Source organism: Engraulis encrasicolus, chromosome 6, assembly GCF_034702125.1.
Source record: "Engraulis encrasicolus isolate BLACKSEA-1 chromosome 6, IST_EnEncr_1.0, whole genome shotgun sequence".
NCBI classification, from domain to species: Eukaryota; Metazoa; Chordata; class Actinopteri; order Clupeiformes; family Engraulidae; genus Engraulis; species Engraulis encrasicolus.
Window position 1 is genome coordinate 9,953,191 of NC_085862.1, and position 26,037 is coordinate 9,979,227.

The 26,037-nt window shown below is 44.6% G+C and overlaps 1 protein-coding gene and 1 long non-coding RNA gene across 2 annotated transcripts in view; both read right to left on the reverse strand.

Moving 5' to 3' along the window:
* The window catches only part of slc1a8a (solute carrier family 1 member 8a), a 43,605-nt gene extending 30,715 nt beyond the window's left edge, over positions 1–12,890 (reverse strand). Inside the window, exons 1-3 of the mRNA XM_063200561.1 lie at positions 12,747–12,890; positions 9,608–9,687; positions 7,641–7,856 (exon numbers count right to left, since the gene is read on the reverse strand). Of these exons, the coding sequence (XP_063056631.1) occupies positions 7,641–7,856; positions 9,608–9,687; positions 12,747–12,890 (440 nt within the window). The remainder of the gene's footprint in view (positions 1–7,640; positions 7,857–9,607; positions 9,688–12,746) is intronic.
* An 8,331-nt stretch (positions 12,891–21,221) lies between these two features.
* LOC134450179 (uncharacterized) lies at positions 21,222–22,322 on the reverse strand. The gene is made up of 2 exons (XR_010035032.1): positions 21,705–22,322; positions 21,222–21,614 (listed from the first exon to the last, which is right to left on the reverse strand). It is a non-coding gene; the product is annotated as an uncharacterized LOC134450179 (long non-coding RNA).
* Between the last annotated feature and the right edge of the window lie 3,715 nt (positions 22,323–26,037).

A 26,037-nucleotide genomic window follows, 5' to 3' on the forward strand; every position in this document is an offset into this window, starting at 1 on the left:
ACTAACTGGTCAAGGTGACGGCTGGGCTGCTGCCTGGCGTGCTGCCTGACTGACCCAGAGAGGACACAGCTTTCCCCTGACCCGACCCGCCCTGCCCTGTCCCTATCCCTACCCCTACCCCTGCCCTGCCCCCTCCCCTCCCCCTCCCTGGCGGAGGGCCACGGCACGAGAAGGCGGCACGAGACTGACGCCATCCCATCCCATCCCATCCTATCCCATCCCTGCCGGCTGTCAAGGCTTCCTCTCCTCTCCTCTCCTCTCCACTGATACAGATCAGCACCTCAGCTGCGGTGCTGCTTACTGTGTGAGCCCGCAGACCTTTGTGCGGATTACTAAAAATACCCTAATCACCGCCTGCGCTTTAATAGGATTGAAAAGAGGGGGGGAGGCCTGCACGCATCACACCAATATGTGGCAGCAGGTAGTGAGCTTTCCTGGCTGGGCTCGGAAATGAAAGCCGGAGAGAAAGAAAAAACAACCGCAACAACAACCACAACAACAACAACAACCAAACAAAGACTATTGTTTGTTGTGGAATGAGGGAATGCCATATGCCGTTGTCTTGATAGCTTTGGTTATGATACGGCAAATGCCAGGAGTCCTGTGATTGGATGTAGACACTGTCCAACCAGCCACTGATTGGCCCCTGAGATTAGTGTTGTTTGTAGTACTCGAGATGAGACCACTTCATTTGGTCTCAGGGATAGCGGTTTCGAAGAAGGGACTTGTGCATAATCATGTACTATGTATTATGCCCCTTATTCAAATACAATTACTGCATAGTATGTGACATTTCAAAACGTTATTTTCTCACACTGTTTCTATTTTATTTTTTTATTTTTATTTTTACAAAAGTAGCTTATGGAGTACACAGAGTCACTATAGTGTACAAACTCAATGTGGACATGCAACTCATTTTGTCTCTTTCTGTCAGCTACGTGTGTGTCGCTAGTCTGTTTCTGGTCTCGCCCTGTCTTGTGGCCTATAGGCCAACTGAGAAGCTGGATCAGGAGGAAAGCAGGTCAAGTTGAGAGGGAAATCATCAAGAGCCTGGAGGCCTCATTTCATTAAAGGGAAACTGTGCAGGAAATGGTCAAAAGGATACTGCAACTATGCTGCTCATTGAAATTGGGCTGCCTATTGCCAAATTTGACCTTTTCATGAAAGTTTACTAAGTAATCAACTAATATTTTCTAGTATGGCCCAAGTACAGTCATTTTTGCAGCTAAAAATGGCTATTTTTGGAAATTCAAAATGGCGGACCATGGAGAAGATCCCCCTTTTCATGTATGAAAAGTGCAATTTTTCCAGTCATAATGAAAACTTAGAATTTGATGCTAGTGGTAAGTATTCATGAAAAAGGTAACATTAGTGAATGGGCAGCATGAATTCTGGAAATAAACAACTAAAAATCTCACAGTGTCCCTTTAAGAAACTGCTCCCACCTGGCCCTACCGTGGCTGATATGGTAGGGCAAACGTTTACCACTCGGCCGACCCGGGTTCGGTTTCCGGTCCGGGTCTTTTGCCGGCCCTTCCCCGTCTCTCTCTCCCAGCTCACTTCCTGTCTCTCCTCCACTATCCTGTCTCACAAAAAAACAATAAAAGCTGAAAAGCCCCCCAAAAAATATTTACATAAAAAAAATGGAAACCGCTTCCACCGAGGGGAGGACCAGGCCAAAATGATCAACAGTCCACCGAGCACATGCCCTGTATGTCTTGTGGCCAATCCAGCCATGGTCTCCAACAAATCGCCCTTGACCACCTGACTTTATTACATTACATTGCGTTAAGTGCAGTTGTAAAGAGGGGTTAGTGGTTTTTTTTGGGGGTTTTGAATAAATAAAGAATAAATAACGAGTACACACACAACACACACAAACACATACAAACACACACACACACACACACACACACACACACACACACACACACACACACACACACACACACACACACACACACACACACACACACACACACACACACACACACACACACACACACACACACACTTCACTTCACTACCTGAGACAAAGGGGTTGAGGAGGCCCCAGGTGTCCAGGGTCTCAGCAAGGACCACGCGAAGGGAACGTGTACTTTGAGTGCATATCAAGTGCTGTCCAAGTGAAGCATGCAAACATTTCGGTCACAGTCAAACCATCCCCTGTGCACTTTTGTAAAACTTCTTTTTTCTTTTTTTTTTCTTAAAGGGGTATGCCACTATTTTGGGGCTGAATACGGTTAAAAATCGTTGCCCTGGGTTTATAAAGGTGGTAAAGTGTCTTATTTTTCATGTTAGGCATTGTCTTTTGTGTTTTAAGGAGGGAGTAAGTATCTAAGCTAGTGAAAGTCAATGGATCACACAGTGATCCATTGACTTTCACTAACTTAGCTACATTCTTCCTCTTTTCACTTGTCTTAAACGCTTAACATGAAAAATAAATCACTTAAATAAGGACCTTTGCCTGGTCGTAAAAGTCCTCCGAGGGCCATACTATGAACTAGGGATGGTACAAACCGCACCGAAAACCGAAACCGTACAATTCACACACATACCGAACCGAACCGTGCAATCCGTGGCAAACCGCAATTCATGTACTGCCCAGAAAGATATGTAAAACAGAGATTCTAGGAGTATCTTATCCAGTCTCTCTGATTAAAATATTAGCGTATGAGACCAATCAGAGGATGACACAATAAAAATCACACCATTTTCACATTATAAGCCTACACAAACCATATGTAGGATATTTAGTGATAAGTCCAATTCTATTAGCCAATTGAAAGAGGGCATTTGGAACGCTCAGACAGCGCACATCAGCAGACGACAGTTTAAGTTCAAGCACAAGAGGCAGTTCTCAGACACATGCAAAACAAATTCAACTTGTGCATCATCACTTTATAACTGCAGTTATATAAACATTGTATAATATTCCCAGTGCACCATTTATCATGAACTAAATAAAAAGAACCGTAGAGAACCGAAAACCGTGACCTTGACACCGTGATATGAACCGAACCGTGAATTTTGTGAACCGTACCACCCCTACTATGAACACAAACCAGGATTTCCCCCCTGCACTGTAGGCCTATATTGAACGCAGCCTCCTGTACAACAGACCCCCACCTTCACTAGGCGCCCTGAAATGTAACATACCGGTAATTGTATTGCAAATGTAATGTCATTACAAAACATGTCATATTTCATGTGAAAGTGCACAACATTGGGCCCTACTGTGGCCAAACAGTAGTACTATGCGGCTGACCCGGGTTCGATTCCCGGCCCAGGTTCATTGCCGGCCCTTCCCCGTCTCTCTCCCCACTCGCTTCCTGTCACCACCTTCACTATCCTATCATAAATAAAGTCAAAAAGACCAAAAAAATATCTTTAAAAAAAGAAAGAGCACAACATTATAATTATATCGGGGGCCGGACAAAATGGCCTCAAGCGCTGTAAATGGCCCTCGAGACAAAGGTTCCCCAGCCACCCTAATCTAATACCACCTGCAGTACAGTACAGTACAGTACAGTACAGGGTCTCTGCAACACATACTGTACCATACTATCAGTGATGGGCAAAATGGGTTCATTAGTTACAATTCAGGGGTGCATTTCTCAAAACCAAAGTTGCTACATTAGCTACTTTGTTGTTTTCAATGCTTTTTCCCATTGGCAACTACCGAAGTTGCTAACAGGCTAACTTCTCTTTTGAGAAATGAACCCCAACTCCACTTATTCCACATTGCCTGCTTTTACCTGTCCCTTTCAGCCAGGTGATTGGCTGGTTGAATGATCACCTGATTGAATTGGGCAGCTAAAACAAGGCCATCTTTGGGCACAATAGACTACCATATGGGCCGCTTTCCACTAGAGACAGTAATAATAGTGCTGCTAATAATAATATCCAGTTGTGTAATTTTAGGCAGATAAACATAAAAAATGACAATAAATTACACCACATTTCTACTCATGACAGACAACCCTAGTGCAACTCTTAAGTCATTGTATTCAATGAGACCCCTGTCAAGCCAATACCCTGAGAATCATTCATCCTCACTGTCCTTTCTATGGGGCACCTAAGTCTCCACCCCTTCCGGGCGGCTTATGGGGCTGGCAACGCAAAAACTTTTGACTGGGCTGTAATGGACTGATCAAAGCTATTTTCCGACCCACCTCGCATTTCCCCGTCGATCACACATATGCTGTGCCTCAGAATTAATAACAACCAATGGTGTGCTTGTTGACTTCACTTGGCAAGCGATTTTTGAGTTGTGTGTGTGCAAAAATATGTAATTATTTGGACTACACAACAGACGTCGCATGTCCGACGTGCAGCCACTTAACCCATGGTGCAGCGGTAGGGTTGGCTGTGCCTCGGTTCACGTCAGATATGCGAGGCGCACGTGTAGTCTCCAACACAGTTTTGCACAAAAGCTAAAATAACGTTTCTTGCGTGCCGAAAATGAGTGGTCTTACGACGCAAATCCAAACCTTTCAAATTCACTGTCATCATATGTGAAATCCGGAGCACATGCCAAACGGGATGAGGACTTAGCTTGACTCGCTCCATTAACTCGCATTCAAAATTTTGAGATCTCCAGCCCCATGGATCGGAAGTAGAAGGGCGTGACTTAGGTGCCCCATAGCTCTTCCACCTGGAGATACGATACAATGCAATACAACAATTAAAGGGACACTCCACCTATTTGCATTAGGCTTTCCATTGCTAGACACCCAGTCATACTTTTGAATGGTCGAGCAACACTCTCTCAATTACCCCTGAGACAGGAGAAATCTGTATGCACCTCTTAACACTTCCTCCTATAATGATGTAAAATTCGTCATTTTGCATCATTGTAGGAGGAAGTGTAAGAGAGTTGGATTTCTGTTGAGACTACAAGCCTTTTCTCCATCCTTTCAACCCCACCATTAGGGGGTTGGACCTAATGTGCTAACAGACCTATCACAGATCAATGTGCCAGTGCTTTTGAAATCACTGGCATTGAGGCTCCAGTAGGTCACTGGTAGAGCTGCCTGGGTGTGGCCTGTGGAACTTGTTGTCACAAATCCACAAGCACTAAAAAATCATTTTCTGCCTTTTCTCGGCCAAGAAGGCACCAAATTAGAAATGTATGCTACTATTTTACTACATATATGACCCACTTTCAGTACACATTCATGTCTCCACCGGTGGAATGCCCCTTTAACAATAGCGCCGTATCACAACTATGAAGTTGACTCAAATCGCTTTCAAAATACACATAGGCCTATACACGCATACACATTCCTATAATGAACACACCAGCTCTGGAGGCTGCCGTACGGCACCAATTGTCCAGGGTTCATATGAGAAAGTGCATGCACACACACAAATACAGTAATAATATAGCCCTAAAAATTACACTGGATAGATCCACACACGATTTAGGTGACTAGCTGTTTACAACAACATCTCCTGCAACATCTGTAGGTGATGGCCTAGTTCTGCTCGGCCTACAAGGCTACTTCCCAGATAATCCAGGTCCCCTACTGACCCGTAAGTTCCCAGGAGTAATCACTGCAGCAGAATACCTGACACCACGAACCAAGAAGAATATCAGGCAGGGGCTCACAAGAACTGCTATTTCATAACCAAAATGGATGCGGAGTCACCAGTCACTCTTATACAGTATATTTGGGTTTCAAATGCAAAACAAGTTCCGGAATAATCCATTGTGTGGAGCAGGGTTCTGCAACAGGAATATTCAATATTCAAGGTCACATTCGGAATGAATGACGTTTACAATAATGAATTGTGCGCAGATCAACTACTGCCACCATTCAGTTTAAAATCGGAACATTTCTGTCATGCAACGGTGCTTATGGCCACAGCTTCCAATGTTAAGTAACGGTACTTTAACTCCCACTTCCACATCATGCCAGCCAGTCCTAACAGGAAGGGAGCATTCATTTACTTATTGAGGTGAACAAAGTACACAGTCTTGCTCTTCATTGCTGTGCACTAATGTGTTAATAACGGGTGACTGTGATGCCCTAATGGCCAGTTGTATGCAGGGCTCTAAATTAACAGCAGCCAACCGGCCAAATGCTGGTGAAATCTCAGTTTGGCTGTGTAGCAAAGGGGAGAAGAGTTGCCCAACTGGGACTCGAACTCAGACCTTCCGGGGTAGTAAAGTGGGGCTCTGACCGCTACACCAAAGAACCAGGCTTCTTAACGTGACAGTCAGAACACACCCACAAACCTAGTGATGGTCACTCCATCATAGGCTGGTGGAATTTAAAATAATGTTGTACTCTGTGTACAGTGTACAGTGTACTCTGAAATACCAACGCCCCATTTCTAATTGTGTGACACTCTGGACAGTGGCGAACCTGAGCCGTGCTGCCTGTCCAGCACTGAAAACTGAAAATAAAATCTGCAACACCAAGCTCCCGTTTCTCTTACTTTAACCCATTGTGTCCTGGAGCGACATATACGCTGCATTCAAGTTCTTGAGATCTGAGCTGTTTTATTAAAAATGTGGGCTTGTTAGAGCTGAATGAACACTATACTAATGCAAAAATGGAGCTTCAAGATTTTAAATGTAACCTATTTCATGTCTGTATGTGCTTCGGAGGCTGAGATATTTAGGTTTTAATCGGCAGAGGGCACCCTTTCCCAAAAAGGGCTTAGGACACAATGGGTTAATATAGTGACGTTTCGGGCAGTATATATTAAAGTAAGAGAAACAGGAGCTTCGTGTCGCAGACTTTATTTTCAGTTTTCACGTCCTGCACCCAATCTTTTTGAGACGGATGTGCATGTGCGTTTTTTCTTTGTTAAACTTCTAACATTACACTACAGGGGGGCGAGTCCGGCCGGGTCATGTCCCCCATCTCTCTCTCCCACTCGCTTCCTGTCACCATCTCAGACTGTCCTATCAAATAAAGCCCCTAAAAAAAACCCCAAAAAACATTACACTACACTTAGCTGATGCTCGTATCCAAAGCGACCTACACTTATTTAGGTGCAGGGTATTGGTTACAGGCCCTGGAGCAGTGAGGGGTTAGGTGCCTTGCTCAAGAGCACTTCAGCCATGGATGAAGGGGCTGGTAAGAAGTGGGATTGGAACCTGCAAGCCTCTGATCTAAAGGCCACAGCGCTCTAACCACTGAGCTATGGCTGACACACACACACACACACACACACACACACACACACACACACACACACACACACACACACACACACACACACACACACACACACACACACACACACACACACACACACACACACACACACACACACACACACACACACAGTCTGCCTCTCAAGCAGTGTGTCATCAACCATAAAGGTACACACACACACACACACACACACACACACACACACACACACACACACACACACACACACACACACACACACACACACACACACACACACACACACACACACACACACAGACAGTTAGACGCTCACACGCACACACACACATGCACGCGCACGCACACACACACACACACACACACACACACACACACACACACACACACACACACACACACACACACACACACACACACACACACACACACACACACACACACACACATACGTACACACACACACACACACACAGTACACAGTACCTGACGAGGTCCAGGAGTGCGTCCGCGGAGGTCATGACGGGCCCGCCTCCGAGGCGGTTGCTCTCCATCTCCGTGCCCATGCCGGGCTTGATGATGATGACAAGGATGATGCCCACCACCACCGCTATGAAGGTGGTCCACAGGTAGTACGTCACCGTCAGCACGCCCATGCGACAGCACGCCTTCGACTCCATCGACGATAATCCAGACATTAAACTACAGTAGACGAGACCATGGGGAGGGGTGACGTGAAGACAGGTGTTAGTAATGGCGGACTTGTACTGTAAAACTTCAAAAGTGGAGAAGACGTGCTCACACTATCGCCTAAGTATTAAACAGTTCTTAACTGGGTGCTGAATCCCATATAAAACATGAATGAATGAAGGAAGCGAAGGACAGGGCGAATAAACAAATACAAATTCTGAAGAGTGCTGTCCTTAGCTTCCTTCATTCAGTACTATAGCAATGTAGCAGGGGTGTGTAAAGTAGAATTAGAAGTACTCTGTGAAGATGATACTACATCCAGACTCTGACGAAGATGGTTTATCCATCGAAATGTAAGTCCCTATGTTGTGCACTTGATTATAAAAAAGAACAAAATAATCCATCTGTCCTGCTCCGGTGACTTCTTGAGGACACTATAAAGCAACACAGGGCATTCTCACACCTAGTCCCCCTTTAAGTGATCCAAACTCAGTCCTCTTTAAATGGACCAAAAAGTGAACTGACAGCAAAAGGACTGTGTTCTGTTTTTGTTCATATTGTGAGTGTATTACAATAAGAACCGCATAATCTTTCTGGTCATGTTAGGCTTTTATGGTGTGCAAATAATCATTTTGATCAAGCCAGGTCATCTAGCTCTCCTTAAAGGGACACTGTGTGAGATTTTTAGTTGTTTATTTCCAGAATTCATGCTGCCCATTCACTAATGTTACCTTTTTCATGAATACTTACCACCAGCATCAAATTCTAAGTATTCATTATGACTGGAAAAATTGCGCTTTTCATACATGAAAAGGGGGATCTTCTCCATGGTCCGCCATTTTGAATTTCCAGAAATAGCCATTTTTAGCAGCAAAAATGACTGTACTTGGGCCATACTAGAAAATATTAGTTTATTACTTAGTAAACTTTCATGAAAAGATCAAATTTGGCAATAGGCAGCCCAGTTTCATTGAGCAGCATAGTTGCAGTACCTTTTTTGACCATTTCCTGCACAGTGTCCCTTTAAGTGATTAAACCTAATCACAAGTGTAACTTGTCAGGACTCATAAGCGAACTACTGACACCACCTCAATAAAGGTCTCAGTACGGTTCACTTCCAAGGGGTCTGGGTACACTTTGAAGCGTTATGCATATGCACAGAAAATGCTGAGCCACAGGTATGAGTTCTTTTAAATGGCTGAAAGGGACCAGGTTAGGGACCCTAACAGACAACATGACTTGAAGATAACCATAAAACACAACAACCACTAGAGAGGGCCATTAATACGAGATACAGTATCAATAAACCAATAAACTAAAAGAAATCCAAAGCGATGTCAATAGCTAAAGATGTATAAAAGAGGTGGGCTAAAATTAAAAACATAAATACTGTAGATTATGCCGGCCCAGACAAGATTAAAATAGAACATAACACATAAGATCAAACAGAATTAAAAGTCTGGATATATAAATAGGAACATATGATGAGGGTTAGAATGTGTGAAATATGTAGGCCTATGTAATTAACCAAATGGAAGGTATGAATAGGCCTTCAGATGGTGCCGCACTGTAAAACATTGCGAGCCAGTTAAACGAGAAAAACTAATTTCCCCTCCTGCCTTAAGTTTACCAGTTAAATCAGCTAGAGATTTAACTCAGCTCATTCAAGTTGAGTGAACTTACTAACTTAGGGCAGCAGGGCAACTTAAATTTTTTCTTTACATTTAACTGGCTGCAAAATGTTACAGTGCATGTTTATTTACCTTGACGTGATGAGGGGTAGAATCAGCATCTTCAGCAGTCTCATCAGCAGCTCTCCAGGAAAAGAGAAGTAGATTTTGGCCTGCATGGAAAGAGAAGTTTCATTTTATTTAACCTTTATTTTACCAGGAAAGGTCCCCTTGAGTCATAGTGACTCTTCTTCCACGCAGTCCTGGCCAAGAGGCAGCAAGTTATGAAGTTCAAAGGAAAACACAAAGACAGAGAACACAACTATCAAGACACTAGACATCAATCAACTACAAAAAACATGTGCTGTAACAGAAAAAAACCCCAAATAAAACAAAGACAAAGCTCATGAACATAACATAGCAATTGACAGTACAGCCAGGGACATAAGACAAGTGGCTGCAAGAGGACGCACATAAATCCTAAAATAAAACACAAACTAACCAGTAATAAAAGGGTAGATTTTGGCCTGCATGGAAAGGGCAGAGAGTCATTCAGAGGGGCACTACAATGGACATGGCATGGGTCTCATGGGTGTAGGGCGGGTAAACTGTCAGGCAGTAACTCTGTTCAATTGCGTGTTTCACAACAGTGCTCCACTATACAGTACACAGGTTTCCTGTTTACAAACATTAGCGCTGTAAGGAGGGGCAAGATGTTAAGCAGTCAACAATGAGAGCACATTTTTTGAGTGACAGCAGTTTCCAACAATCAGAGAAAGTATGCAGCCAGGGGCACCCAGCCAGGGATTGTTTACAAACCCATGTACAGGTCTTTATCAGAAATGGGCTGGGCCCAACGACATCTATTAGTACTGAATCATTGGCTGGGCCGGAATAAGATAGCCCGGGGCCCCTAGGCTACAGGTTGATGTGGGCCAGATTTTTTCCTTTTTTTGTTTAGTTTCTCATTTTGTTACCCTCCTCAGTATACGTATGTGTGGCATTACACACACAATATGAGGGAGATAATGTATTGACCACTTTTATAGTATCCTACGTATATGCCATGTAAGACTGGAGTAGTCCTCCTGATATATGAATAATTCTTGTAAAAACAAAGGAGATACGCGCTCCGCGCTTCTAAATTGACAATCCGGTGCAACCAGAGCAGGACTAAATAATAAGTGCAAAGGGAAAATAATCTGGTGCCACACGGATGTCTATTTTCTGTTATTTATTTTTTCAGTGCAGTAAGACTAACGTTTCGACATGTGTCTTCATCAGAGTCCAAAATAGAAATATGAATAATTCTGTAAGATGCATTTATTTTTACATGGTGTGTGCGTATATGTGTATGTGTTAAAAAATGTTCTCAAGTGTCACTCTTTGGGAGTGAGTCTTACTCATTTTGACCTTTTCTCACTCCACACTTAGTATTTCACTCTCACTCTGAAAAAAGTAATTTGCTTATAATATGCGTCCCTGTATGGAATGTCCATGAGGAGAATGCTCCAAGCCAATGAGAAAACTATTGCTCAGTCAACCTATTTGCTTGTAATTGGATCTATTCAAATATGCGTCAAAAAAAATCACACAATACTTTCACTGTGAACTAGAACTTCATTTTACATTAAAATCTCACTCCCAACTGTGGTCAAAACGTGAGAGCCCTGGTGTTGAAAGTGCTGCGCTTGACGCAGGCAGTGGGGATTGGGGGAAGTGGGTTGAGACTACTAGGCTAATGGGAATAGAGCAAGCGTGCCGTGGGTGTGTGTGAGTTGAGTTGAGAGCAAGCGTGCCGTGTGTGTGTGTGTGTGAGTGAGTTGAGTGCTCCATCCTCAGCTCCTCAGCTCCTCAGCTCAGAAAGCGGGTTACGGTCACGCGTCGCTGGCCGCTCGTGACTGCCGGCAGCTTAAAGGGCTGCTCTAGTCTTGTCCATGAGGCTGCATGTCATGTCTCCTGCTCCTGCTCCTGCTCCTGCTCCTGCTCCTGCTCCTACTGCTGTCTGGCTAGGATTAGAGCACCTGAGTGCGGATTGACCCTGGGGCCGCTGACTTCCCTTCTCTTCCCTTCTCTTCTCTGCTCTTTTCTTTTCTTTTCTTTTCTTTTCTTTTCTTTTCTTTTCTTCTCTTCTCTTCTCTTCTCTTCTCTTCCCTTCCCTTCTCTTCTCTTTCCTTGCCGGCTTTGCCTTACCGGAATTCAATGCATGCTCTTCCTACATCAAGTTGTTCTACACAAATGCTGTACTTCTGCATACTGTATTTAACATGGTCTTCCAGTTCTCCCATTTTCCCCATTTGAATGGATAAGACTGCTCTCGAAAAAAAAATCCATGAGATGGTCTCTATTTCTTGGCTTGCTATCCTGTTTTTTTTAAATAGTTGATGCATTCTCTTGTATTATCAAGAAGCTGGTTGTCAGCTTTGGAAAAACAGTCAGCTTTATAGCATTGCACCTTAGACAGCATGCTTGAAGTCAAAAACCCACAGAAATGCACAAATTAATACGAATGAGTAGAATGAGGTCAAGGTGATGGTGAGAAAGTAAAATGCATAACATGAATTAGAACGGGTGGTCAATAGTGTCCAAAGTAGTCACAAATGTCAATTCATCATCAGATTATCAACGAAATGGGAAGAAAACAGAAGGGAAACAACAGTGGCAGTTCAAGATCTTCATCAGAAGCACAAAGCACTCTGTTGCAATCTCAAGACTCTGCACTGCCTGCACTGTCTGCACTGTACAGTGTAAGGAGAGCATCTGCTACAGCAGGAGCTCAGGTCCTCGCATGCTCTGCATGAAGCATCTACACTAAAAGCCAAAACTGTACCTGTCCTGTATGCACACGGCAAAGCCTAAAGTGTACCTGTATGCACACTACAAAGCCTAAAGCATACTTTTCTGGACACTACAAAGCCAAAAGTGTACCTGTATACACACTAAAAGCCTAAAGTGTACCTGTATGCACTACAAAGCCTAAAGTGTACCTGCACACTACAAAGCCCAAAGCATACTTTTGTGCACACTACAAAGCCTAAAGCATACTTTTCTGGACACTACAAAGCCTAAAGCATACTTTTCTGGACATGGCAACCCAAAAGTATACCAGTGGGGACATTTCAAAGCCCAATGGATACCTGTGTACACACAGCTAAGCCTAAAGAATACTTTTCTGGACACTACAAAAGTACACCCAAAACCCGAACGAGCCCCCAAAAGAAGTGTACCGTACCTGTGTGGAAACCGTTTGTCCTCTCAGCAGGAAGCCCAGTACGCAGCCTGTGATGACGGCCACGACCGACAGCGTCAGCAGCCCGTTCCGCTTCAGGTAGTCCTTGAGGTACTTCTTGATGGCGGGCGAGAAGACGCTGTGCATGCAGCGTCCGAAGCAGTCCCGGGTGCCGCGCAGGGGGCCGGGGCGGGCGAAGCCGCTGGGCTCCGAGGCGGGGTCCGAGGTGGGCTCCTCGCCACCTCCGTCGGCGGGGATGAGCAGCTCCTCCATGCCCGGGCAGTGAGCAGCAGGCGGGTAGTGGTGCGCGGCCAAGCTGCGGTAACCTTTTCCTTCACCAGGGATTAAGAGCAGAGCCGAGTGGCAGTAGAGCGCATCATCACAGTGCAGTGCAGTGCAGTGCAGTGCAGTGCAGTGCAATGCAGCCAGGGATGGACTGGGGCAGAAATAGGGCCCGGGCACTTTTGGCTTAAAGCAGGGGTGAGGAACCTATGTTTCGAGGGCTGTTTGTGGCCCTTGAGGCCATTTTATCGGGCCCCCAAAATAATTTTAATGTTGTGCAGCTTCACATGAAATATGACATATTTTGTAAAGGAATCTTAGAAATTACATTTCCAACACAATTATGTTATATTAGGGGGCCATAGAGAAGGTGGGGTCTGTTTTAAAGGTGTCTACCTTTAATATAAGCCAAAATTGCATGGGGAAATCCTGATTTGTGATCATTGTACTGCCCTTGGAGGACTCTTACAGCCCTTGGTGGGAATTTGAAGTGGCCCTTGTCATGAAAAAGGTTTCCCACCCCTGGCTTAAAGGGTCGCCCCATCACAATTGGCGGCACAGAACTGACTCACCGATGGACCCCGCACCTCGTGGGCCCCGTTTTTTTAACATTTCTGAAAATAAGGGCCCAAGAGAGTGCGGGGCCCTTCGGGAAATGCCCGCTATGCCAGATGGCCAGTCCACCCCTGAGTGCGGCGCAGCACAGCGCAGTGGAGAGGCTTGGTTAGCTCCGAGGCTACTCGAGGGTACTCGAGACCATGGTCAGCGGGGCTTAGTGAGGTTAAGAGGCTTAGGGCCGTGTAATAAAATCTAACACGTCTTTGTTGTGGATGGCACAGTGCCACACTGATGGGCTGCCATGGGAGGGTGCAGTGAGTGTGTCTCCCTGGTACCTCTAGCAGAGAGAAGATACATTTGTACAGACTGTAGAGTAGAGTAGAGTAGAGTAGAGTAGAGTAGAGTAGAGTAGAGTAGAGTAGAGATGAGTAGAGATAAGTAGAGTAGAGTAGAGTGGAATAGAATGGAACTGAATAGAATAGAATAGAATAGAATAGAATAGAATAGAATAGAATAGAATAGAATAGAGTAGAATAGAACAGAATAGAATAAAGGGCATTTTTTGTCCAGTAAGGCAAAGGGGCAAGTGCTTCAGCACCACTGTATCTGTGCACGCCTATGCTGACAGAGCAGGTGCCATCTTATCGTCAAAAAATTGCACTGTCCATTTTGCATCTCAACTCTGCAAATGGCACCTACTCCATCTCTTAACAGTGCTTCATGTGCTGTATAGGGAATTGGATGATGGAAATAATAAAAAGTGATAAGATCATGATTTACCTGCTGATCCCAGACAGGACATGAGGCGTGGGTCCACATCCACCGAGTTGTGCCAGTCAGAGGAGTCTCTCTTTGCTGACTGCTGTTTGCCCACAGCTACGCTATTGTGCCATTGGGAGGCATTTCTCTTCGCTGGCTGCCGTGGGTCCATATCCACAGCGCAGTCCATTTGGGAGGCATTTCTTTTCGCTGGCTTCCGTGGGTCCACATCCACAGCGTAGTACCAGGGGGCTTCTTTCTTGGCCTTCTTCTGCCTCTGGGTCGATGGGTCAGCATGGTACCAGGGGGCGTCTTTCTTGGCCGTCTGCCGCTGGGCCGCTGGGTCAGCATGGTACCAGGGGGCGTCTTTCTTGGCCGTCTGCCGCTGGGCCGCTGGGTCAGCATGGTACCATGGGGCTTCTTTCTTGGCCGTCTGCCTCTGGGTCGATGAGTCAGCATGGTACCAGGGGGCGTCTTTCTTGGCCGTCTGCCTCTGGGCCGATGGGTCCGCGTTCACAGCGTAGTACCAGGGGGCGTCTTTCTTGGCCTTCTTCTGCCGCTGCGCCGCTGGGTGTCCGTCCTGCATCCTGCAGGGCCCATGAGAAGAGGTGGTGGTGGAGGCCTGCCGCTGGGTCCAAGGAGACAAATGACTCATCCCCATATGGGAAAGCTCTGCACAGAGAGTGAGAAGAGAGAGGTCAGTAGGAGTGTAAATATAATTAGCGATATGTATATCGATGCATCGATCCTACCACCACCGACTATCGAATCAAATGGTATTGTATCGTGGGGCATTCTTCAAATATCGAAAATAATCGAATCACTGGCTGGCCCCTGCCCAATGCCCCAGCTCCATAATATAATAGAAGTGGAAAAGTAATTGGAAAAAATTTAATCAAATTAAATTATATCGTATTGTATCGTGGGGCATTCTTAATATCGAAAATAATTTAATTGCCGCCTTAACTAATCGATATGGAATCGTATTATTATGGAGGCTATGATTTACACCCCTAGTGGTCTGCACACTGGGTATCAGCTTCAACCCCCTGCCATTTGTTCATTTACATTACATTACATTTAGCAGACGCTTTTGACCAATGAAGACATGCAAGCAAGTACAGAGTGTGGGGTCAGTACAGAGTATAGCAGTATACAAGTAATGTAGAACAGATAGAGAGCAGAAAAAATAGTGGAGGACCTATGAAATGTAGTGCAGGTTAGTATGATCAGAGGTGAGTAGGGTTAGTTATATTACGCAGGGTATTTCACAAATGGCAATGTTTCGATCCACCTGAAGATCCCACTGGTGGATCAAAGCGTTGCGGTTTGTGGATGTGAGCAACACTACCTCCAAAAACTCTGCGCAGAAACACAAGTTCTGTTGGTATCCTCCTTGTACACAGAGAAGTATAAATTATAAGTAGAAGTTTAAAAACGTAAAAAAAAAAAAACCCTCATGGGGCTTTTACCATCACAGGGTTCTGGGTGAAAATGAAAAGTAATGAAAAATAGAGATGCACAGGATCCAAGATCCGGTTCCAGATCCGGCTGGATAATAGGGTTTTTCACAGGATCTGGATCCGGCAGGATCTTAAGCAGTGTATCCGGTAGTTACCTAAAAATCAGCATCTGGTGCATCTCTAGCCTAGGTTTTTCAGTCAGTCTTTCACAACCCCAATTGCTGGATGGAGTGAAAGAACTTTGGAAGGGACCCGTGCATGCAGTGTGGCAGTAAGCCAATGAGTCTAAAAAAATAGTTTGAGCCAACGGACTAAAAAGGGCCCATGTGTGCGAGTAGGCTATGTGTTTCAACCCTTTCGTAGGATCCGGTATCCGTTTCCGGATCCGGTAGGATCTTAAGCAGTGGCTCCGGTATCCGGCAGGATCCTAAAAATCAGGATCCGGTGCATCTCTAATGAAAAAAAGTATAAGTGGGAGCAGAATAATCCTGGTTGAAGGCTTTTGAAGACTTTTTTCTTTTTATCTGGTTCATATGGTACTGCAAATAGTGTTAAGGAAGAAAAATCCGGTTTCTCTTTAGACTGAATGTAGTGAGCCTCATTGCATGCAAAAGGATCGACTCTTATGACAATGCCCAGGTCATAGGCCAGGCAGCCGTGGGTGGCAACTAGGGGTGTAAATCATTGCCTCCATGACGATTCGATTTCTTAAAGCAGGGATTCGGTTGAGAATTCCCCACAATACAATACAATTCATTTAGACTTGTCCCAATTATTTTTCTACTTCTATTATGTTATGGTACAAAATACAAGGGCATTTGACAGGGGCCAGCGATTCGATTATTTTCGATACTTAAGAATTTTGATTATTTACACCCGTGGTGGCAACCCTAGGTGCACAGGATGGGATGGGGGCAGGGTTGTCAGATGAGACTGATGATTTCCAGCCCTAAAAATGCTCAAAAAAACACCTGGAGGCACTAAATCCCGCCCAATTTGAACCGAACTCTACTGATTTCTATGGCCATACATCTACAGAAAAGCCCTCCCAATGCCTATTTTTGACCGTTTATACCTGCAGACGGCCAAACTTAACAGCGAGAAGAAGGAGCGAGGAGAGAAACAGCCCAATCTGGCAAGCTGCAACACTGCAATGGTGGTAGGTAGTGGGTGACTGGCTGAGTCATCATGTGCCAGGTGTCTTATCCTGGTTAGAGGTGGTAGTGGTGGTAGTGGGTGTGCCAGGTGGGTGTCTTACCCTGGTTAGAGGTGGTAGTGGTGGTAGTGGGTGTGCCAGGTGGGTGTCTTACCCTGGTTAGAGGTGGTAGTGGTGGTAGTGGGTGTGCCAGGTGGGTGTCTTACCCTGGTTAGAGGTGGTAGTGGTGGTAGTGGGTGTGCCAGGTGGGTGTCTTACCCTGGTTAGAGGTGGTAGTGGTGGTAGTGGGTGTGTCATGTGCCATGTGCCATGTGCCAGGTGGGTATCTTACCCTGGTTACAGGTTGCGGTGGTGGTAGTGGGTGACTGGCTGTGCCATGTCATGTGCCAGGTGTCTTACCCTGGTTAGAGGTGGCAGAGGTGATAGTGAGTGTGCCATGTGTCATGTGCCAGTTGTCTTACCCTGGTTAGGGGTGGCAGTAGTGGTAGTGGGTGTGTCAGATGGGTGTCTTACCCTGGTTGGAGGTGGCAGTGGTGGTAGTGGGTGTTCCCGGTGTCTTACCCCGGTTACAGGTTGCAGTGGTGGTAGTGGGTGACTGGCTGTGCCACATCATGTGCCAGTTGTCTTACCCTGGTTAGAGATGGTAGTGGTGGCAGTAGTGGTAGTGGGTGTGCCAGGTGTCTTACCCTGGTTAGATGTGGCACAGTGGTGTAGTCTACTTTTTTTGAGGTGGGTATACTGTATATATGTGAGCTATTCTAAATAATGGACCAATCAATTTGAAGTGGGTATACTGATATCCCTGAAATTTTGAAGTTAGTATACTCTGTATACCTGCGTTCTACGTAGACTACACCATTGAGGGGGCAGTGGTGGTAGTGGGTGGCAGGTGCCAGGTGTCTTACCCTGGTTAGAGGTGGCAGGCTGCCTGGTGTCACGCCTCTGATGGGATTATGGTGGCCGCACCGCACGGCGCCGCACCGCACTGCACCGTGCCCCAGGCTAGCTGGCTCTCTCTCTCGTGCTGGCAGCCCAAAGCCAGGAGTCCTGGGACGCATTACGCAAGCACAAATACACTCAAATACACACACAAGTACACAGGAAACAACTTATCTGTTGTTATTCTGGGTCATGTTTTGTCTGACTGACTGTAATGACACAATGTCTGTGTGGCCCTTTTTCAAAAATAAATCTCCCAAGACTAACTGATTATGCCACATAATATAATACAAGCACTAGTTACCGTAAGGGTGTGTGCAGTCAGATACAAAAAGTTAATATCCGTCTGTGTGGCCTGTGCTGTCTACATTTCACTTTTGAGGAGGACACTTTCCACAATTAAGTTAGCCTCTTTGCACAGATGGTTCACTCATTGCTGAAAAGATTGAGCTACATTGTAACAACATTGCTATGATGACATCCTAGAGGGCCTTAATTAAGTAACAGCTGAAGACTTGGTCATTACAATTTTGGTGACAGTAAGGTTGTAACATACGCTCTGTGCTAAGGGGTTAATTACAATGGCTGTTGTAGCAGCACAAGAGATAGTATATTATGAGTTAGAACTAAGAGAATCTTTGGCATCACCAAGCTCAAGATGATGAGACGGGCCCCCGCCCCCACTTTGAAAAACAATGCAATAGGCCCCTACATTTCAGATCTTATGTTGTCACACAGCTCTTTTCCATCCGGCTCGGAAAATCCGTTCTAATGGCCGCCATATTGTCATCTCAGGAAAAGATTATGATAATGACGTGATAGTAACACTGATTTGCAATTTAACTCACAGGCTGCTGTGACTGTGGCCCAACTGAAAATGTCCCCAACTTTACCATGACAAGGCCCGCCATATACCGGTACATTCCAGCCAAGGCCTCCCCGACACGGGCTGTGCCACACTTTTTTATGTGCACCTGCTTTCACAACTTGATTGAGTTGGCTGCCAACCTGCTGCGACCCCCCAAGGCCCTCACAAGGGTCCCCGACCCCCACTTTGAGAACCACTGCGATAGACCTAGGCCCCTACATTTCTGCTCTTGTGTTGTTACACAGCTCTTTTCCATGCGGCTCAGCAAATCCTTTCTAATATGGCGTCATTATGTGGACAAAAGGTCCACGAGCGCCACTTACTGCCCACGCGAGGTATTTTATTCTGCGCGCGCGTGTAGACACTCTCGCGCGCGCGATTTTGCTCTGCGCGCGCGCGCAAACACCGTCTCACGCGCGAGAGGTGACATGAATTTCCTCACGCGCGCGAGCAGAAATATGAATATTTAAATAATCTCCTCCCACTGATTAGCATAACCAACGAGGCGGAAGTTTGTTTAGTCTGAAATAATCAGACACAGATCTCAAGAGCAATTGTTGATATCGTTGCTACGGTAACTGCAGCTGGCGTTTACTGACGAGTGGAATGACTGAAGGTTGCATACCTCTATTGCTTATCCATTTTTATGAAAACATTGTTTTTAATTGTTTATTTCATGGGCGAACTTGTTGAGATTCGCAGACAGCAAATGAGGAATAAAGTGAGTAGACATTTCATCAAATATGCTATGGTTCGTGTCCTGTCAAGCTTCATTTTGCTCACGACGAGTGCGTTTTAAGAGCTTAAAGTTAGCAGGCTAGGCATTTGGCATGATGACAAAGTTGTTTTGCAAAGAAGACCAAAATGCACGTTTACAGAGACCTTTAGTTAACATGTTGTAAGTGCAATGTTTCACTGAAATCCAGCTCCGTGTGCTGCATGACTGAGAGACATACCGGTACAAACCTGTTTCCTACGATGGTCCAGTCAGATATTTGTAATGTAGGCTATAAGGATTCAAGTGTGTTTGATACTTTTGCTGGTAAGCATTGCAATAAAAGAGGGAGCCGGATAGTCAATTCAAGCGGTCAGATCAGAGAACCTTTATTGAAATCGGTTGGAACAATCATTCATTTTGCCACTGTCGTGCTGGTGACGACAGTAGGCGGCCGCAGTTGACTTGAGACCGGAGACCGAAATATGGATTTAATATAGGCTATGTATTCAGCGATCCACAACGGGTATACACAAGGAGGTCTACATAAGTCATTGGATATACACAACTAGAGCTCTAGGTGAATTTAGCCTACATTGCATCAAAGAGCTCACTCTGTGCTTTGGAATTAAATGATGAAGTGGCTAGAAAATGAACCGTGCGCTGAGTATCCAGTAGATGGCGTCGACACACTGTAAATAAACAATGACACTACAATACTGACACATGCACAATGAATGATTAGGCTAGAAAGATCACTTTCTCAAAGTACTGCAATTACTTCCAGGAAGTTGACTGGTTCGTGGAAAATGGTAGAGCAATACCGGCCTCTTCGAATATAGAGTTGAATAATTGAATCTTTAAGAAGTGACATAAATGGTACAGATCAATACACTGTATTTACCTGCTCTCTGTGTCACTTGGCTAGTAAATTTAATGCAATGTGATACCAGTGCAATGCAATACATTTAATAAAAAAGGTGCAGACATTTAAAAAAATAAAAAAAATAAATCTGCCTTCAGTTGCTGATCGGCGGCCCTTGTACGGAGGTTGTCACACACAGCCAACGAAACCACATGGGCAACATGGAAGAGGTCAGTGTGCAGCCCAGCTTGTCTGACCCAAGCCATTTAAGTGGTTAAAGAATTTAGTGAATCCATCTACACATGCCATATCTGCAGGGGCCTAATCTTTCTACCTTTTTTTACATGTTGCAGCAATTGCCAAAGCTTTTGGGCCTTTGCCTGGATTTCATCACACAGCAGCAATAGGTCTCTAGGACTCTGGTTAGGTAGCCTGTATACACTTTATTTCTGGAAGGTGATGTGGGTGTCATGTTACTTCAGCAAGCAGCACAACGCATACAGTTCATAACATTTCATCCAGGCAAGTTTTCTCATTTTCATTTAGGGAGCTGCCAATCCCAATAGTGGTAACACAAGTGCAGAGATTTCATGTAGACTATTGAACTCAACTAAAGGGGTCACTAGTAACATAATAATAACAGCAATAGCAACACCACACGCACAAAGTAAATTGAATAATAGTTGTGATTCCAAATGACCTATTCTTGATGAAGGCACAATCTCTACATTTCTTCGCTGTACAGGAAAAATCAGGCATACTGCATATCGGCAGTTGGTGAGATGGCGTGGGAGTTCGTAGGCTATGTTTGGGTTCCACTGCAATCCTGTGCCGTCACAAAGATCTGGCAGATCTTTAAATCCACACATCGTACAGGTTTCCAGGATGTGATTTATTTGTGGCAAATAAAAGACAGTACACCTGAATCAGATGTATTTGTCATAATGCATTTCTTAACCTCAGCAATGGTTTTTAAACAAACCCACAAATGTATATGTATACACTGTATAGTATAAAAGAAGGACTGAAGTGTTACAATATCATACATCACACACACACACACGCACACACCACACACACATCGTCGGATCATCTCCTCTTTTGGGGGTTACACATAGCCGCTGCTCAACGGTGGGGGTGATGGCTGCCTCTAACGTGGAGAAGTGTCAAAGTCTTGCTGTAGTGTAGGTCCGCTTTACTTGTCCTTGTCCGCTTTACTTGTCCTTGCCCGCTCTCTCTCACTGTTGCACAGTAGTGTAGTGCTGCCTATTGAAACATGTGGTAGAAATTATGGGAAGTGATGATTTTGTTTATTCTGTTAATACATTCTGAGGTTACTGAGAGGTATGAAATTACCTGCTTAGGATGCCATGGTATGTGAACGGCTTCATTTTTGGCGCAAAATGGTTGATGACGTTGTGGATTATGAGCTGATGTCTGGTGACCTGATGCCATTTTGTTGATGTCCTTCACCTAGCCAGTGTCATTGAGGTCATCAAAGTTTCCGGCCGCCTTGTCTGTAATGACAGGATATAACAGTATTAAGAACATGACATATCACTGTCGCTCAGTAGTATTCTACATCTTGTCCAGACAGTGTACAATAATTCTAATTGTAAAGTGTAGAGTGTAAAGGGTTAACAAACTGGCCACACCCTTGGATGCCAGGCATGTTCTAATCACCACTCAGACTGTGTTTGTAGAGAATCTGAAGAAGACTGTTGAGGTACGTTATCCTGCCATGAAAAAATAAAACGCAACAAAAACGATTCTAAGTGTGCAGACTCCTCACTCTGAAAACTACAGTTGACATTCGTACTGCACCTGTGTGCACAATCCTCTCCTTCAAGTAAAAGTATTCAAACTACACGGTGACTGTGGTACACTTTTTAGGTACATGTGTGTAGAAAATTTAATTCAGACTTGCGATTTGCATACGATGTGGTTGTGTTTGGGTACCCGTACACCTGGAAGGAACCCATGTCTGGGTACAGACAAGGGTTTGACATTAATGTTTTGCTCTCCGGCCACAGTTGGGTTTTCCCAAGTCACTAGCCACTCTGGTTTTCTGCTTGCCACATTTTTGCTCACAGTTCTTTTCATTATCATGCTAAACCAAGAGGGTTAGAGATATGAACACATAATTTCTACATGTACAGTGGCTCCCAAAAGTCTACACACCCCTCTTCAAATGTCAGGTTTTTGTGATGTAAAAAAAAATAGAAAGACAAATAAATTCACAGCTTTTCCCTCCTTCAATCGAAACTATTAATCAATGCAATGCAATGCAAAAATGTACACGCCCCTAAATTAATACTTAGTTGCAGCACCTTTGGCCTTCATTACAACACAGTCTTTTGTGGGTAAGAGTCTCAGCATGGCACACATTAATATGGCAATATTCGTTCACCCCTGTTTTGTGCCAAATATACCCTTTCGAATTATGACCAAAAAGTTAAATCTCGGTGGAGTACATTTTGCAAAAAATACTTCTGTAATCTCCCAAATGCATGTGGGAAGATGTATTATGGTCAGGTGAAACCGAGGTTTAATATTTTGGACATAATTACAAAAGGTAACAACACCTCATTGCCAAGGTAACACCAAGCGTTAAGTGAAGCATGAAGGTGACAGCATCATGCTATGTGATTATCGTTCTTCAGTTGTAACTGGGGCTTAAGTCATGGAGGTTGGCATTTAGAACAGTTCCACAGGGGCCATTGTAGTGGCATAAAGGGGGAGGGGATGGGCCAGTGAAGTTAAAGTCCATATGCCTCTGTGAATAGATGTGATTTCAACGTAGCCAGTGTGGGGGCCTGGTGTATGTTGGGAGGTAGACTGTTCCAGAGTGTGGGGGCAGCAACACAAAAAGCTCTGTCACCAACAGTATGGAGTCTGGCTCGGGGGATGATGAGATTGTCCTTTTCAGAAGACCGCAGAGACCTGGACTGGGAGTGGGAGAGTTCAGTCCTGTATGACACGGAACATCTGTTGGGCAATCTGAGGAGGACTGTGCAGATGAGATGCATTCGCAATCTGTCAGATTTGGAGTACTTTTTGCAAAGATACGTGTACAAATATTGTCACTTCTATGTTTGCCATGCTGATAGACTCTTACCCAAAAAGACTGAGTGCGGTGATAGAAGCCAAAGGTGCTGCAACAAGGTATTAGTTTAAGGGTGTGCATATTTATGCAACAATGTTAATAGAAGTTTTATTTTCTATTCTTCCCTTTTAAAGCTTTAAGTTTGTTTTCTGTCATTTTTTACGTAACAAAAACCTGGAATTTGAACAGGGGTGTGTAGATGTTTACCTCAATCTAACAGCTTCATCCCGTTTCATCTTCCGTCTCGGATTGATGTTGAGGAGCCTGGTCGGTAGCATACCTGCAAGTGCTTCTTCCACCGCCTGAAAATAAATAATGCAAGAGGGAATAATATAGACCGATTGGTAAGAGTATGCACCAAGCAGCTGAGCTGTCTGCTCATTTCGAGAGCTGTAAACGATTACATTACGGCCATAGAAAGAAGGCTGGCTGCACTGCTGACAAGTTCATGAATCTTGATGTAACAGAGCACGTAATTTTAGCATCAACAGGATGTGACGCAAAAACGTACATCCATTCAACAGGGCAAATATTTGATGATGTTATCACCATCTTATAACAATGACGACTTGGCCTGTATTATAGTTCTCAGAGTCACCAAGAATGCCCAGCTTCCTGCTTGTTTAGCATGACACAGTAGGTCATGCTCGCATTAATTAGTTAGCCTACTAGCCTACTAAAGGACTTGTATTTATAATCAACATAAATCCACCACCAACAACTGAACTAGCCTAGTGGTCTATTTACATGTCAAACATGTCCCACACAGCACAGAAAGAAAAGAAAAGAGAAGAGAATTCATTGTAAGCTGGTCTTTGTCATTCACACACTTTGACAGTGTTTCCTAAATTGTGGCAGACAAGTGTCTTGAGAGCAAATACCTACCTAGGATCTTAAACAGCACCTTCCTGCATTCTGGCGTCCAACTTCAGGAATGGTTCATCATCTCTGTATGACAGCATGCACAGAATTAGTGGTCAATATACAACATTTTTATAAAAGTAAGAGTATGCACATCCCACCTCGCTGAGGCCAGGTGCAGGACAAAGGCGCGTCTAATAGTGGAACAGAGTAGAAGCCCGCATCCTGTGGCTCCGCTTTGAAAATGTATTCAGGTCATACAACCATGAAGACCCTGTTGGGGGTCAGCTGCTCTATGTTCCCACAGCCCATTGGTCCCACAGCTTATTCTTGCTGCTCCATGTTCCCACAGTTATTCCCACGACTATTCAAATATAGGCCATATGTTCCACACCTGTTTATTCTTAACACTACTACATAAGCTTGAGGCAGTTTTGAAAACTATCTCTGAACTACAGGAAGCCACATCTTGAGCAGTCACCTATAGCAGAAATGACAAGATCTGAAACGAACTGACTAATTTGAAAGAAAGGGCCCAGTGCATTAAAAAAGAGAATGCAGACAGCCTATTTCAGGGGACTCAGAGATACTAGGCAGGGCACAGCATAGAGAGAGATCCAGGAGCGGTGGCGTCTAAACGTGACAGAAATCCAAGTTAAAACTTTAGAAAAGTGAGTTATTAAAAAGTCGTTGGACTCGGAGGGAGGAGCACTGCGCAGAACATAAGGGGCCAAAACATACCAAGGCGGAACGGTCGCGGGACGAACGCGGTCTTTATGCTAAAGTTTAGTTTCGGCCGGCGTGTTTTTCTCTGCCTTTCACACTGACAGCGTCGGCGTGCGCGGCCAGTCCTGTTCAAAACCCTCCCCACAGCCAAAGCTAGCATGCTACTTTGCAATTCATTTGAATGAGACACCGCGGAACGGTGCAATTATCTCCAGCACATACATTAATTCTCCAGTCTTGTCTAAATTTAAATGTAGGCTATTCCTATGGCGAACTATTCTCAGTTCATTATTATTATTATTATTATTATTATTAGAGGGTTGCTAAACACATGTCAGTTGAATATTGACTGAACAAACTAACCTCGGTCTGCGAATGATGATTCTCCTCTTTGGCCTCTCTGAAGTCCAGGCGAAGTTGGCACAGCATCCTTTATAAGCTTTGTGATACCACGGGCGGTCTTTACAAAACACTGCTTCTCAAAGTGCTCAGAGCAAACCTTGGTCTCAGCGTTGATCTGTAACCATGAATACCAGGGTATGCATTTTAGTTCGTTAGCAAAACAACTTGATTTTGGCACAAGTAGGCCTATGCTACTGGTTCTGGTAGCACAAAATCAGTGGCCATCGGATCGCTTACCACACAATTAAAAGCCTAATCTTGAAATAGCGATCTGAAAATATCATATAAATGTAGCGTTGTGTAATTACACATTCATATTTTTTTATTTCACCGAGGCATTCGCGTCATTAGGCTACGTGAGTCATGACAAGTTTGGCGAGCTAGCTTATTTGTGCTAGCTGATGCGTATGATTGAACATAATTTTGCATCTTACCTTGAAATATGGACCAGGATCACTCTTGATGTGATTTATACATTCACGGCGAAGTGCCTGCTCTTTGGGGAAACGGTGGAAAGTCTGTCCACGGAAGGATTTTTTTCTCTTTGAGGACGAACATTTGGGCACACAACAGTGAGGCGCCATGACAGCTGGT